The sequence below is a fragment of the Dipodomys merriami genome, unplaced genomic scaffold (genome assembly GCF_024711535.1).
Source record: "Dipodomys merriami isolate MVZ:Mamm:240054 unplaced genomic scaffold, mDipMer1.0.p SCAF_477, whole genome shotgun sequence".
NCBI classification, from domain to species: Eukaryota; Metazoa; Chordata; class Mammalia; order Rodentia; family Heteromyidae; genus Dipodomys; species Dipodomys merriami.
The window spans coordinates 636,415-650,600 of NW_027206043.1; the positions used below are offsets into that span (position 1 = coordinate 636,415).

The 14,186-nt window shown below is 54.5% G+C and overlaps 1 protein-coding gene across 2 annotated transcripts; it reads right to left on the bottom strand.

Moving 5' to 3' along the window:
• Nucleotides 1-2,947: 2,947 nt before the first annotated feature.
• On the bottom strand, nucleotides 2,948-10,804 carry LOC138808791 (phenylalanine--tRNA ligase alpha subunit). 2 transcript variants are annotated; one of them, XM_069994994.1, is made up of 13 exons: nucleotides 10,652-10,804; nucleotides 7,645-7,782; nucleotides 7,458-7,556; nucleotides 7,260-7,378; nucleotides 5,847-5,939; nucleotides 5,622-5,750; nucleotides 5,387-5,502; nucleotides 4,644-4,728; nucleotides 4,433-4,532; nucleotides 4,158-4,323; nucleotides 3,996-4,073; nucleotides 3,796-3,910; nucleotides 2,948-3,307 (listed from the first exon to the last, which is right to left on the bottom strand). In XM_069994994.1, the coding sequence occupies exons 1-13, from the start codon at nucleotides 10,796-10,798 to the stop codon at nucleotides 3,172-3,174; spliced, it is 1,521 nt and encodes a 506-aa protein (XP_069851095.1). In that variant the 5' UTR covers nucleotides 10,799-10,804; the 3' UTR covers nucleotides 2,948-3,171. The 2 variants fall into 2 exon arrangements, with proteins under 2 accessions (XP_069851095.1, XP_069851094.1); XM_069994993.1 differs by having other exon boundaries at nucleotides 4,158-4,326.
• Nucleotides 10,805-14,186: the final 3,382 nt, after the last annotated feature.

The following is a 14,186-nucleotide window of genomic DNA, read 5'->3' on the forward strand; positions in this document are numbered from 1 at the left end:
GGCCCTGAGTTCAAGCCCCACAACTGCCCCCCCCTAAAAAAAAATCTAATAGCAATGTGTTGCAAATATTTTTAAGGGTGGTTCAGATGGCAGAGCACCTGCCTAGGAAGAGCCAGACCCCAAATTCACACTACTTCTCATGCACACACAACTTACAAAGGGCTGGGAAGGTGGCTCAGTGGTAGAGCGCTTGCCTTGCATGCATGAGGCCCTGGTTTTGATTCCTCAGCACCACATAAACAGAAAAAGCCAGAAGTGGCGCTGTGGCTCAAGTGGTAGAGCACTCACCTTGAACACACGTTCAGGGACAGCGCCCAGCCCCGAGTTCAAGTACCAGGACCAGCCTCCCAAATTTAAAAAACACACAATTTGAAATAATCAGATACTCAGAAGGTCCGAAGTTCAAAGATAGCCTGGGCTATAGTTAAAACCTAGGTAACTTAGATCATGACTTTTTTTTTTGGTCAGTCGTGGGGCTTGAACTCGGGGCCTGGGCGCTGTCCCTCAGCTCTTCAGCTCAAGGCAGCGCTCTACCACCTGAGCCACAGCGCCACTTCCAGCCTTTTCTGGTTATGTTGTCCCAGGCATACAAGGCAAGTACTCTACCACAGAGCCACCTTCCTAGCCCCTACGTTTCGAGTTTTTTGGCTGGCCTTGGGGCTTGATCCGGGCACTGTCCCTGAACTTCTTTTTGTTCAGATAGCACTCCAACACTTGAGCCATCATGCCACTTCTGGCTTTTTCTGTTGATGTGGTACTGAGGAATCAAACTCAGGGCTTCACGCATGCTAGGAAGCTGTCTACCACCAAGCCACATTACCCACTCAAGTCTCAACACAAGACCTTAAATACAAAGATTCTGCAGCAGATGGCACTTACCGAGGAGGGTGAGCCATGGGCTCTAGCAGCTTTACTGAGTTCTCTAAACTGGGCTTACTTTGTGTGTCTGAAGAGGCACAGGGGTTTATATGCAGGTCCTAATGCTCTAGGCATGGCTTCTCTCAAGTCTTGACACTCCCACTCCAGGACATCTGTACATCTGGCTTTCCCCCCCACCAGTCCTGGGGCTTGAACTCAGGGACTAGACTCTGTTCTTGAGCCTCTTTGTGGTCAAAGCTAGCACTCTACTACTTGAGCCACAGCATCACTTCCTTTACTGGTGATTTTATTGGAGATAAGAATGGGGGGGGGGATCCCTGGGAAGGTGGCTCAGTGGTAGAGTGCTTGCCTTGCATGCCTGAGGCCCTGGGTTCGATTCCTCAGCACCACATAAGCAAAAAGAAAAAAGCGGGAAGTGGCGCTGTGGCTCAAGTGGTAGAGCGCTCGCCTTGAGCTGAAGAGCTGAGGGACAGCGCCCAGGCCCAGAGTTCAGGCCCCACGACCAGACCCCCCCCCAAAAAAAAAGAATCTCACGGATTTTTCCTGCCGGGCTGACTTTGAACCCCAATCCTCACATCTCAGCCTCATGAGTAGCTAGGATTACAAGCCTGAGCCACCGGTGTCCGGCAACCAGCTTTTCTTTTTTTTGAGTAGTTTATTAGAAACAAGAGTCTCTTAGACTTTACTGACCAGGCTGGTTTCGAACTGCTATCCTCAGATCTTAGCCTCCTGAATGGTTAGGATTACAGAAGTGAACCACCAGCAATTACCTTTTATTTTTTTGAACTAAGAACTTGCTATGGAGTCTGAACTGGCCTTGAAACATTGTAGGGAGCCGGGGCGAGACTCCGCCCACTCCCTTGCAGCTTTGAGGTAACCACCCCATATCAGACGGTGCTTGGCGGGACGCCTGGGCTTTGCGCGTGCGCGAGCCAGGTAGAGTCCCCAGCCAATCCCATGACACCTGGTGATGGTGAAAGGCAGGCGACCAACAATAGACCGACCCGCGTTCCTATTTCCCTATATAAGCGGCTATGTTTCAGGTGCACGCTCTCTCGCGCCCAAGCTCTCCCATCAACTAAAAGGCTCTCCAATAAAGCGTGATCTGAGAAGACTCCTGGTGTGGTGGTCGTTCTTTCTCGCTGGTCGAGTAGACGGTCGCTACAAAACATGACATGTTTCAGCCTCTTGAATGCTGGGGTTACAGCAATGTACTATCAAACCCTTTGCCTTTTATTTTCCTTCAACATCAGCACCTGAACTCAAAAAGTCTTCAGCTGACAGCACTACAGCGGGATCTCTAGCTTGGCGTGTGTTTGAACTCAGGGCCAGGGCACTGTCCCTAAGCTAGTGTTCTACCATTTGAACCACAGCTCCACTTGCAACCTTTTGGTGCTTAGTTGGAAATGAGTCTCATGACTTCATTGCCTGGGCTGGCTACTGTTATTATTGATAAGATGGAGCTGCTCTTCCACAGAAGGCCTGGCCCAGCCTGCCCAGGACCCACGCCACTCCCCAGCTTTTTTTTGTTGTTGTTGGTCGTGGGGCTTGAACTCTGGGCCTGGGTGCTGTCCCTGAGCTCTTGATCTCAAGGCAGAGTGTTTGTTTGTTTGTTTTTTGCCAGTTGTGGGGCCTGAACTCTGGACCTGGGCGCTGTTCCTCAGCTCTTCAGCTCAAGGCTAGCGCTCTGCCACTTGAACTACAGCGCCACTTCCGGCTTTTTCTGCTTATGTGGTGCTGAGGAATTGAACCCAGGGCCTCATGCATGTAAGGCAAACACTCTACCACTGAGCCACCTTCCCAGCCCCAAGGCAGAGTGTTCTACCACTTGAGCCATACCGCCACTTCCATTTTTCTGGTGGTTCAGTGGAGATAAGAGTCGTACTTACTTTTCCTGCAAGGGCTGGCTTTGAACCCTGATCCTCAGATCTCAGCCTCCTAAGTGGCTAGAATGACAGGCATGAGCCACTGGCGCCCGGCTCCCAGCTCTCCCTCTGGGGCCCCCTCACCTGGTTTCTTCTAGATTCAGCCCCAGGCTGAGCCGGAAGGACCCCACTGGACCCTGAGGGCGTGTTCACATGGGGGCCGCGGCCCGCTTTATTGCCCAGCAGAGCCACCGCCAGCTTCGCGGCTGGACAGCCCGGGTGGCAGGAAGAGCCTCTGGTGGGCGCGTGTCCGGGATGAGTCGGGGGAGAGAGCAGGCCGGCCCCAGAGGCCCGGCGAGGGCGGCAGGGCCTCGGATCACGCGGCCTCCCGTGTGTGCGTGGGAGTGTCCACGTCCAGGGCCTCGGATCACGCGGCCTCCTGTGTGTGTGTGGGAGTGTCCACGTCCAGGCGGCACAGAGGACTGTCGTACACCATCTGCAGGTTCACCTTGTGGCCCACCAGCTCCCGGATGTTGTTGATGCCGTACTTGATCATGGTGGGGCTGGAAGGGGAAGTGAGCAGTGAGACTCTCCATTTGGAACCTGAGGGCTTCCATCAGCTGAGGAAAAGCGCTGTGGCCCCCAAGACCTCCATGGCCTGCCACCTCCCGGCCCCCATATCCTCCCATTTGCCCCCTCGCTCTCTGGCTCTTCTCCAGACCCACCAGGCTCAGCCCAGCCTCAGGGCCTTTGCACTGGCTGGATGAAACATCCCTGCGTCTTCCTGTTATCACTGGTCTGCTCAGGAGCTGCCTCCTCCATGAAGCCCTCCCTGACTCCCCTGTCTGCTGAGCTGGCACTGCCGGCTCTGGGACACACAGCCTCGACTATTGGCTGCATTGACTCCCTGGTCTTGCCGTAGTTCACCTGGATTTCCCATGGACCCAAGCACGGTGGCAGACACAGATGCCGAGTGTCATCATGCAGGACAGATCCTTTGAGAGGAATGAGTGGACCTGCCCACGCCGGGCAGTCTGGGAGGGGCACTCACCGCTCCAGCGAGAGCCCCCAGGCAATGACCGACACATTCTCAGGGAGCCCCATAGGCAGCAGCATCTCGGGGCGAAAGAGGCCTGAGTTCCCAACTTCCACCCACTTCTTCAGGCCTGCAGGGCAGAAGGAAGGCAGGGAGCTGTATGGGGGGTCGTGGAGGGAAGAGGCTCCCAGGCCATGCCACGGGGTGCCCCAGACCTTGATGGTAGCTGAACACCTCCATGCTGGGCTCTGTGTAGGGGTTGTAGGCCGGCTTGAAGCGGAGCTGGGTGATTCCTGCAGGGGACAGTGACGGGTGATGGCGCAAGTGGCCTCCTCCCTGCTCCCTGGCCCCGCCCCCAGCCCGCCCCGCCAGCTCACCCAGCTTAGTGAAGAACTCCCGCAGGACGCCCATGAGGTGGCCCAGGTTGAGCCCGTGGTCGGCCACCACGCCCTCGATCTGGTGGAACTCGGCCAGGTGCGTGGCGTCCAGGGTCTCGTTGCGGAACACGCGGTCGATGGAGAAGTACTTGGCTGGTGTGAAGGGCTTCTGGGGGGGGGGGGGGGGTAACAGCCAGGCCAGGTGGGGCCCGGATGGGGGTCAGAAGGTCAGAGGCCAGCCAGCGCTAGCCTCCCCTGCCCAGGCCACTGCGCACCTTCTGGGCCAGGCGGTAGAGTGCCCGGGCGCTGGCCGAGGTGGTGTGGGTGCGGAGGAGGTTCTTCTTGGCCTCATCCAGCTTCCAGCTGTATTTGTAACTTCAGAGCAAAAGGAAGGCGGGTGTCCATGCATTGCCCTGGCCTTCGGCCTCCTTCCCCGGGCCTCCTCTCCCGCACCTCTCCCCAGGCCCGGCCTCCGTCCGGACTCACCCCTGGGAGCCGTAGCCACCCTGCGAGTGGGTCCGCTTCACACGCTGTACGTAGTCCATGGGCAGCTGCAGGGCCTCGGCTGGATCTAGCAAGAACCAGCCCCAAAGCGGCAGCAGTGAGACTTGAACTCAGGGCCTCGCACTTGCTCAGCAGGTGCTCTACCACTTAAACCATGCCCCTCTGACCCCTCTAGCTCAGAACTCTGTGAGGCTCCCACCTTATCCAGAAGATACTCAAGTCCTGCCCCAGACCTGTCCCTGCCTCTGTGTCTTCCTTCTCTAGTCACAACTCATTCCTGCCTCGGGACCTTGGCACTGGCCCCACTCCCATCTACAGTTCTCCAAAAATATGGCCTCCTCCCTCACTTTACCTCTGTTTCAACAAAGACCACCCTCCCCAGCGGAGGGGCTTCGGCCTCTTTCTCGACTGTGTGTTAACAGATGAGGCACAAAAAAGAGAGCGAGAGAACCATCTGCTGAGTACACTGTGAACTTCCTTTTCCTGCTGGGTGCTAGGAAGAAAAGTCAGGCCCTGGCACAGACTAAGTGAGTGTTGAACCACTGCCCTCAACTCCAGTGGCTAGGATGGCCCTGAAGATCTGGGGCAAACTGGTTCCTGGGAGAGGGTGCAGCAGGAGCAAAGGGCCTGGGGTAGGCACCGCTGGCATGGTCAGAGGAAAGCAGACATTAGACCATGGTGAACAGAAACCCAGAGGCCCCTCAGCCACCCCAGCATGGACCCACCTCGCAGGAAGAAGGTGTCGTGCTGGTCCCTCGCGGGGTGTTGCTGGGGCTGGAAGAGGGCATCAAAGTTCCAGAAAGAGCTCTCGATGAAGTTGTCCGTTGGCATCTCGGTGAACCTAGGGGAAGACCAGCCTGATTGCCCGCCCTTGCCTGGGCCCCGGCGCCGTGCCGCAGCGTGCTCACCCTGGGCCCCGGCGCCGTGCCGCAGCGTGCTCACCCGGGGCCCCGTACTCACCCCATCTCTAGGAAGATCTGCCGGAACTGGGAGCGGACCTTGAGTAAGGGGTGCAGGTGGCCGCTGTCGGGGGGCACGCCGCGGGCTGCGAAGTTGTAGGGCTTGAAGGACCGGTTCTGCCAGGAGCCACTGTGGGGGACGGGAAGCCCCAGCCTGGTGAAGGCTGCCCGCCCCGCCAGCGCCAGCGCCCGCCCCGCCCGGGCACAGCCTTGGGCAGCGTGCTACCTGGAGAGCATGTCTGGGCTCAGCTCTGCCTCCTGCTTGGAGATGCTGGTGCTGAAGGCCTTGCCTCTGCTTACCCAGTAGGTCTTCAGGGTCCTGCGGCCAGAGGAAGGCACGGGAGCTCAGCTGCGCAGCCACCCCGCGTGGCCTCCCGCCCGTGCTCACGCGTGTGCAGTGTCTGCTCGAGGCACAGCCAACAGCTGGGATGCAGTGGCGGTGAAATCCGGAGGGCTCTGCCACCACAGCCCTGAGACAGGGGGCTGCTGTACAGACAGGGAAACGGAGGCCAGAAGACGCCAAGTGACTTGGCCATGGTCAGCAAAGGTAGGCCTTTTGTGTGTGTGTGCTAGCACTGGGGCTTGAATCCAGGGCCTTGCGCTCTCACTGGCTTTTCTGCTCAAGGTTGGTACTCTACCTCCTGAGGCACAACTACATTCTGGCTCTTTTCTTTTTTTTTTTTTTTTTGGGGGGGGGGAGGGGGGGTCGGTCGTGGGGCCTGAACTCGGCCTGGGCGCTGTCCCTCAGCTCTTCAGCTCAAGGCAAACACACGACCACTTGAGCCACAGCGCCACTTCCGGCTATTCCTGCTTATGTGGTGCTGAGGAATTGAACCCAGGGCCTCAGGCATGCAAGGCAAGCGCTCTACCACTGAGCCACCTTCCCGGCCCCCCCCCCCCCAAACACTAGTTATTTGGAGATAAGAGTGGCTACAAACCTTGATCCTCACTGGTGCTGGTGGCTCACACCTGTCATCCTAGCTACTCAAGAGGCTGAGATGTGAGCATCACAGTTCAAAGCCAGCCCAGGGAGGAAAGTCCACGAGACTCTGATCTCTAATAAACCACCAGAAAACTAGAAGTGGCGCTGTGGCTCAAATGGTAGAGTGTTCACCCTGAACTGAAGAGCTGAGGGACAGCACCCAGGCCCAGAGTTCAAGCCCCATGACTGACAAAACACAAAACCTTGATCCTCAGATCTCAGCCTCGTGAGTAGCTAGAATTACAGGTCTGAGTCCCTGGCACCCGACTAAGGATGGACCCAGAAGATCCATAGGAAGAGGTTTTTTTTTTTTTTTTTTTGGTGGGTCCGGCAATGAGGCCTAAACTCTGGAGGCTGGCCGCTGTCCCTCAGCTCTTCAGCTCAAGGCTAGCACTCTACCACTTGAGCCACAGTAACACTTCCAGGTTTTTTCTTTTTGCTTATGTGGTGCTGAGGAATCGAACCCAGGGCCTCAGGCATGCAAGGCAAGCGCTCTACCACTGAGCCACCTTCCCCAGCCCAGCCCCAGGAAGAGAGTTCTTACCAGTAGGGACAGCAGGGGCAAAGGTCCTGGGGTCACATATGCAGATGGAAAGGCGGACTGGGGGGAGCCATGGTCTCCCCCACATCCCCCTCTCCCCAGCTCAAGCCACTCACACTTCAGTCAGCAGCTTCCTCTTCCGCAGTTCATTTCTTTCTTTTTCAGCCAGTTTCTCGGCCTGTCCCCCCTGGACCAACTGGAGCCGCCGCTGCACCTCATCGTCTATGCTCTCCACCTGCAGGTAGTGAGGTTTGAGGCCCGGGCGCCCCTGCGGCCCCCACCCCGTGTGCCCACCTGCATACAGGGAGACTCACCGTGCGGAACACACGGGGCCCCTCGGCCGCGCTCTTGTCCACGCGGATCCACTTGTTGGACATGGCCTTGCTGAAGCCCACCTTCCCGCTGGGCAGCCGCTGGGGGTGTCAGGCAGGGGTGAGTGGGTACCCTGCAAGCCCCCTCCCCACTCCCTGCACTCCCTCACCCCTGCTTGCAGGCAAATACCATGAGCTCACTCTGCGCCAGGCCCTCCGCGGGGACACTCTGAAACACGCGGGCCTCGTGGCTGCCCTCCCGGGCCATCTCCTCGCCCTCCGCGGTCAGCTCCCAGCGCTTGGTGGAGCGAAGCTCAGCCTCAATCACCTGCAGGGAGATGGGGAGCACGGGTGGAGGTGGGGTGAGAGCCAGGCCTCTTCCCCAGGCAGCACGTGAGGCTGGGATTTGAAGCCCAGCCTCCCAGCCGAGGGACCCAAGGCAGGACTTCCCCGGCCCAGCCTCCAGGTCCTTCATGTGACACACACAGTTCTCTTTTAATTTCTTTTTTTTTTGTTTGGGGGGGGGGTGCGGTGCCATTACTGAGGCTTGAACTCAGGGCCTTGTGTTCTCTTGACTTTTTCATTCAAGGATAGTGCGCTACTACTTGAGCCACAGCTCCACTTCCAGCTTTTTGGTGGTTCATTGGGAATACGAGTCTCAGGACTTTCCCTGCGTAGTCTGGACTCAAACCATGATCCTCAGATCTCAGCCTCCTGAGAAGCTAGAATAACAGGAGTGAGCTACCTGTGCCCAACGAAGTTCTTCCTTTGTAGTGCTAGAGATGGAATCGTAGCCTCCTGCATGCTAGGCAAGTGCTCCAGGCCCCTGCCTTTTTGCTTGATTCCTTAGTTTTTGGGGTTTTTGTTTTTGGTCAGTAGTGGGGCTTGAACTCAGAGCCTGGGTGCTGTCCCTGAGCTTCTTTTGCTCAAGGCTAGCATTCTACCACTCTGAGCAATGACACCATTTCTGGCCTTTTCTGTTTATGTGGTACCGAGGATTTGAATCCAGGGCTTCATGCATGCTAGGCAAGCATTCTACCACTAAGCTACATTCCCAGACCACGTAACTTCTTATTTTTTTTATTTTTTAGGGTCCGGCGTGGGGCCTGAACTCTGGGCCTGCGCGCTGTCCCTCAGCTCTTCAGCTCAAAGCTAGCGCTCTACCACTTGAGCCACAGCTCCACTTCCGGCCTTTTTCTTTTTGCTTATGTGGTGCTGAGGAATCGAACCCAGGGCCTCATGCATGCAAGGCAAGCACTCTACCACTGAGCCACCTTCCCCAGCCTCCTTTAGTTTGTTCTTTAGACAAGGTCTTATACTTTTACCCAGCCTGTCTTGAACTCTGATCATCCTACCTCAGCTTCCTAAGTAGCTGGGATTACAGGTGAGCCCAACTGTGCCTGGTTCCACCATAACTTTGATCTCTGCAATCTGAACACGAATTTCAAATCCAGTTTTACTAGCCCCCTACTAGTGATAACAGTGAAGTTACTGATCTGTGTCGAGTATCATTTGTCATATCTGCCCAATGGGAACAATAAGAATGCCATCATTCTAAGAATATGGCAAAGATTAGACAACAACTAACACTAAGACTAGGGTAGGCACAGAACTTCTCTTTAAAAATAAGTGGCACAGGGCTGGGAAGGTGGCTCAGTGGTAGAGCGCTTGCCTTGCATGCCTGAGGCCCTGGGGTCGATTCCTTAGCACCACATAAGCAAAAAGAAAAAAGCCGGAAGTGGTGCTGTGGCTCAAGTGGTAGAGCGCTTGCCTTGAGCTGAAGAGCTGAGGGACAGCGCCCAGGCCCAGAGTTCAGGCCCCACGACTGGACAAAAAATAAAATTTGGGCTGAGAAGTTGGCTGAGTGGTAGAGCGCTTGCCTTGCATGCCTGAGGTCCTGGGTTCGATTCCTCAGCACCACATAAGCAAAAAGAAAAAAGCCGGAAGTGGCGCTGTGGCTCAAGCGGTAGAGCGCTAGCCTTGAGCTGAAGAGCTGAGGGACAGCGCCCAGGCCCAGAGTTCAGGCCCCACAACCGGACCCAAAAAAAAAAAAGTGGCACAGGGCTGGGATGGTGGCTCAGTGGTAGAGTGCTTTCCTTGCATGCATGAGGCCCTGGGTTGGATTCCTCAGCATCACATAAGCAGAAAAAGCCGGAAGTGGTGCTGTGGCTCAAGTGGTAGGGCACTACTAGCCTTGAGCTGAAGAGCTGAGGGACAGTGCTCAGGCTCAGATTTCAAGCCCCACGACTGACAAAATGAATAATAAATAAATGGCACAGATCCTGATGTCATGGATCTAGCTTTCTGGGTGGCCCATGAGCTCCCCAGAATCCTCTGTGACTCCATCACCTTCCATGTAGCCCCATCAGAATGCTGAGATTTACCCCTGTCGTCCTCCACCTCCTTTCCTTAACAACCACCTCCCCAAAGTCAAACACTATATCCTCTAGCTTGACCTCTAATTTTGACCCTACTAGTCCTTCCTAAAGGTGCTCCAACTCCCTAGTACCTCTGGGAGATAAATGCCCTACAAGGCCTTGCAATTCTGTCATGATGGTGTCTCTCTGGCCCTTTGACTGAAGGAAAGGACAGGGCCTGCAGACTCTACCTCCCTTTCTTCCAATCCCCGTTCAACTCTTTACTTGCTATGTGACCCTGGGAAAGTTACTAAACCCTCCTGGACCCAGCTTCCTGCCGCTCCCCAAGGGAACCCAGTGCTTCCCACAGAAACGTGTGGGAAGCACTCCTCCCTCCCCTCCAAAAAAAGATCCCTAAAACTATGCTTTCCTCTCCACAGGCCCACACCCGATTCTGCTGTCCTATCCATCGGGGCTGTTTTCCCTGCACCCCAAATCTGCGTCAGTCAGGCATCACTGCTGGGTCACACGCATGCACACACACACACACACACACACACACACGCACACCCTCTGGTCATTTGAGAACCACTCTGATTAGATCGCAACCGTCCTCCCCGTCCGCCATCACACCCCAACCCCAGTCCCACACACCGGGGCCATGCATCAGACTCCACAGACGTTTCTCACAGACCGAGGAACCGATGGCCCCCACATTCACTCGTTCCAGAGTCCCCGGCCGGGGCACCCGGGTGGATCTATCCCCACCTCGACCTGAGGCCGCCGGGCCCGGACCCAGGGCGGACCCCCGCCCCCCACCCACCCCGGGAGCCTGCTCACCTCGCCGAGGGCCTGCAGGCTCTTCACGGCGCCCACCACCGCCTGGTGCTCCACGCCCAGCTGGGACGCCAGCTCCGCGCTGTCCAGGCCGCCATCGGCCGCCTCCAGCCGCCGGAGCAGCTGCTCCGCCACCGGACCGTCCGCCATGTCTGCTCCCAGTGCGCACAGCGTGTTCAAAGCCCGGGGGCGGGACTATGGGAGCGGAACCGGAAGTGGCGCCATCTTGAGTGTGGCGGCCCGTCGTGCGTGACTACGGGGCCGCCATCTTAAGTGTGGGAATGGACGCTCACTGGATTGGATGGGCTCTGTCCGTTACACCTGCACTGTGGAGAAGTGAGTGGCTTTTGGTTGACCAGCGAGGATACACTGATGGCTTGAAGGGGACTGAAGTTCACTTTCTTTATTCTTTCTTTTTTTCTTGGTGGGTCGTGAGGCTTGAACTCTGGGCCCGGGCCCTGTCCCTCAGCTCTTCAGCTCAAGGCGAGCGCTCTACAGCTTGAGCCACGGCGCCACTTCGGGTTTGCTGGTGGTTCCTTGGAGAGAAGAGTCTCACGGACTTTCCTACCCAGGCTGGCTTTGAACCGCGATCCTTAATGTTAGCTGGAACAAAGCCAGCAAGATCTTATTTCAAAAACAGTATGGGGGGGCTGGGAAGGTGGCTCAGTGGTAGAGCGCTTGCCTTGCATGCATGAGGCCCTGGGTTCGATTCCTCAGCACCACATAAGCAGAAAAAAAAGCCGGAAGCGGCACTGTGGCTCAAGTGGTAGAGTGCTAGCCTTGAGCTGAAGATCTGAGGGACAGCGCCCAGGCCCAGAGTTCAGGCCCACGACCGGACCCCCAAAAAAAAAACCAGTATGGGACCAGCTCCCTCTTTTTTAATCCTTGTTATTCTGGAGCATCACCGTTGGAAGCCAAAACCAGGCAGAAAATCTGTGAGACTTTTCTCCAATGAACTATTTAGGAAAATCAGAAGTGGCACTGTGGCTCAAGAGATAGATAGATGGATAGATAGATAGATAGATAGATAGATAGATAGATAGATAGATAGATAGATGGCACAAAGAGGCTCAGGGACAGGACCCAGGCCACAGCACATCATTGCCAGGTTTCTGGTGGTTTACTGGAGGTAAGAATCTCATGGACTTTCCTGCTCAGGCTGGCTTTGAACTGCCATCCTCAGATCTCAGCCTCCTGAGTAGCTAGGATGACAGGCATGAGCCACTGGGGCTTGGCCTGTGAATTTATTTTTTACAACCCAACCCCACACATCTGAATTATCTCAAATTTGGAATCTTGACCTTAGATGAATAAGGATGATTTGATGCATTTGAAAACCTAAATTTATTTGGTTCTGATGGCACCACAATTTTGAGGTATTTATGGATTCTTCCTAGACCCTTCATAGGTTTCTGTTTTGTTTTGGGGTGTGTGTGTGTGTGTGTGTGTGTGTGCGCGCGCGTGCTGGTCATAGGACTTGAACTCTGGGCCTGGGCGCTGTCCCTCAGCTCTTCAGCTCAAGGCTAACATTCTACCACTTGAGCCACAGCGCCACTTGCAGATATTTCTGTTTATGTGGTGCTGAGGAATGAAACCAGGGCCTCATGCATGTGAGTCAAGCATGCTACCATTGAGCCATCTTCCCACCCCTAGACCCTTCATAGGTCTTTGGACCATAGGGTGAACAAACATTCATTTCTGCCCCATAAACATTTCTTGGGTATCATTCATGATAGAGAATGAGCAACAAACAATACCAGCCAGGCATAGTACATTGGCTCACACAGGTTATCCCAGATAAGCAAAAGGCTAAGACCTGGAAGAGAGTGGTTGGAAACCAACCAAGGCACAAGTTCTGAAAGATTCATCTCCAATAGACCAGCAAAAGCTGGACTGGAGGAATGGTTTGAGTGGTAAAGCATCAGCTGAGCAGCAATAAAGAAATGAGAGCATGACATCCTGGGAAGGGGAGAAAAAGATTGTTGATACAGTCTTTTCTACTTTTTTTTTTTTTTTTTTTTTGCCAGTCCTGGTGCTTGAACTCAGGACCTGGGCACTGTCCCTGAGCATAATGCCACTTCCAACTTTTTCTGTTTATGTGGAATGGAACCCAGGGCTTCATGCATGCTAGGCAAGCATTGTACCACTAAGCCACATTCCTAGCATCGTTTTCTTATATTAAATCTTTAAAATCAAATACATGTTTTACACTTGTAGCAAATCTCATTGAGATCAACCACATTTCAAATGACCATCTATCGTTCATATGCAGGAAGAGATTATGTTAGAAAACTAGGTAGTTTTAGGCAGTGGTGCTGGGGCTTAAGTGGTAGTAGTTGATCACTTGCCTTGAGTTGAAGAACTCAGGGACAGCACCAGGCCCAGTGTTCAAGCCCTAGGACCAATAATAATAATCGGAAAAAAAAATAGGTAGTTTTAGCCAGGCATAGGTGGCTCATACCTGCAGTCCTAGTTCCTCAGAAGGCTGAAACTTGAGGATTGTGACTCAGAGTCAGCCCAGGCAGAAAAGTCTGTGAGACTCTTATCTCTAATTTATCACCAGAAAACTGGACGTATTGCTATGACTCTAAGTAGTAGAACCCTAACCTTGAGCAAAAAGAATTCAGGCCCCATGAGTGACCAAAAAAAAAAAAAAAGAAGAAGAAAAACAAGTAGTTTTGATTTGAGTCTCACTATGTGGTCCAGGTAGACTTTGAACTGTCCATTTTCCAGCCTCAGCAGCATTAGTATGCAATACAACTGGTTTGTGCGTGTGTTGGTTCTGGGGTTTGAACTCAGGGCCTGGGCCCTGTCCCTAACCTCTTTTTGCTCAAGGTTAGTCCTCTACCACTTTGAGCCACAGCACCACTCCTGGTTTTCTGACAGTTCATCAGAGACAAGAAAGTCTCAGGGACTTTATGCCTGGGCTGACTAGGAACTGCGACCCTCAGATCCCAGTCTCCTGAGTAGCTAGTGAAGGACTGACTGCTGCCTTATTCCCCCAGGTCAAACACATCATCGGGTGGGTGCTCACAGGCTTGCCGGCAGGCAGGTCATTCTGACCTTGGCTTAGCTGGAGGCTTCTTCACCCCAGGTGAAGCATTCTACCGTGGACCTGGCCCTGAACAACGCCCTTGGCCCCCAAAAGACCACAGACTTTTTTTTTTTAATTTTGTTTCCTTGTTAAGACACATAAACCCTGCCCAAATCCAGTCCCTTATACAACCTCTAAACCTGTTGGAAGGTCTGTGCCCCTCACTGGCAATAAAGTCCTAGCTTGTTGATGACCAAGTCCTGTCTATTCCTTTTCTGTTCTCCACTTTCCTAATACTAGGATTACAGGCCTGAGCCACCAGGGCCCAGCAACAAAGTGTTGTTTTTTTGTTGTTGTTGTTTGTGGGGCTTGAACTCTGGGCCTGGGCGCTGTCCCTCCACTCTTCAGCTCAAGGCAAGCGCTCTACCACTTGAGCCACAGCACCTACTTCAGGCTTTTTCTGTTTATGTGGTGCTGAGGGTCTCATGCATGTGAGGCAAGCAC

Coding starts and splice junctions, on each gene's coding strand:
- LOC138808791 (XM_069994993.1), bottom strand. CDS start 10,798: ATGGCGGACGGTCCGGTGGCGGAGCAGCTGCTCCGGCGGCTGGAGGCG. Junction 4,729..5,386: donor CGACACCTTCTTCCTGCGAG/GTGGGTCCATGC, acceptor GGTTCTTGCTAG/ATCCAGCCGAGGCCCTGCAG. Junction 4,074..4,157: donor GGAGTTCTTCACTAAGCTGG/GTGAGCTGGCGG, acceptor TGTCCCCTGCAG/GAATCACCCAGCTCCGCTTC.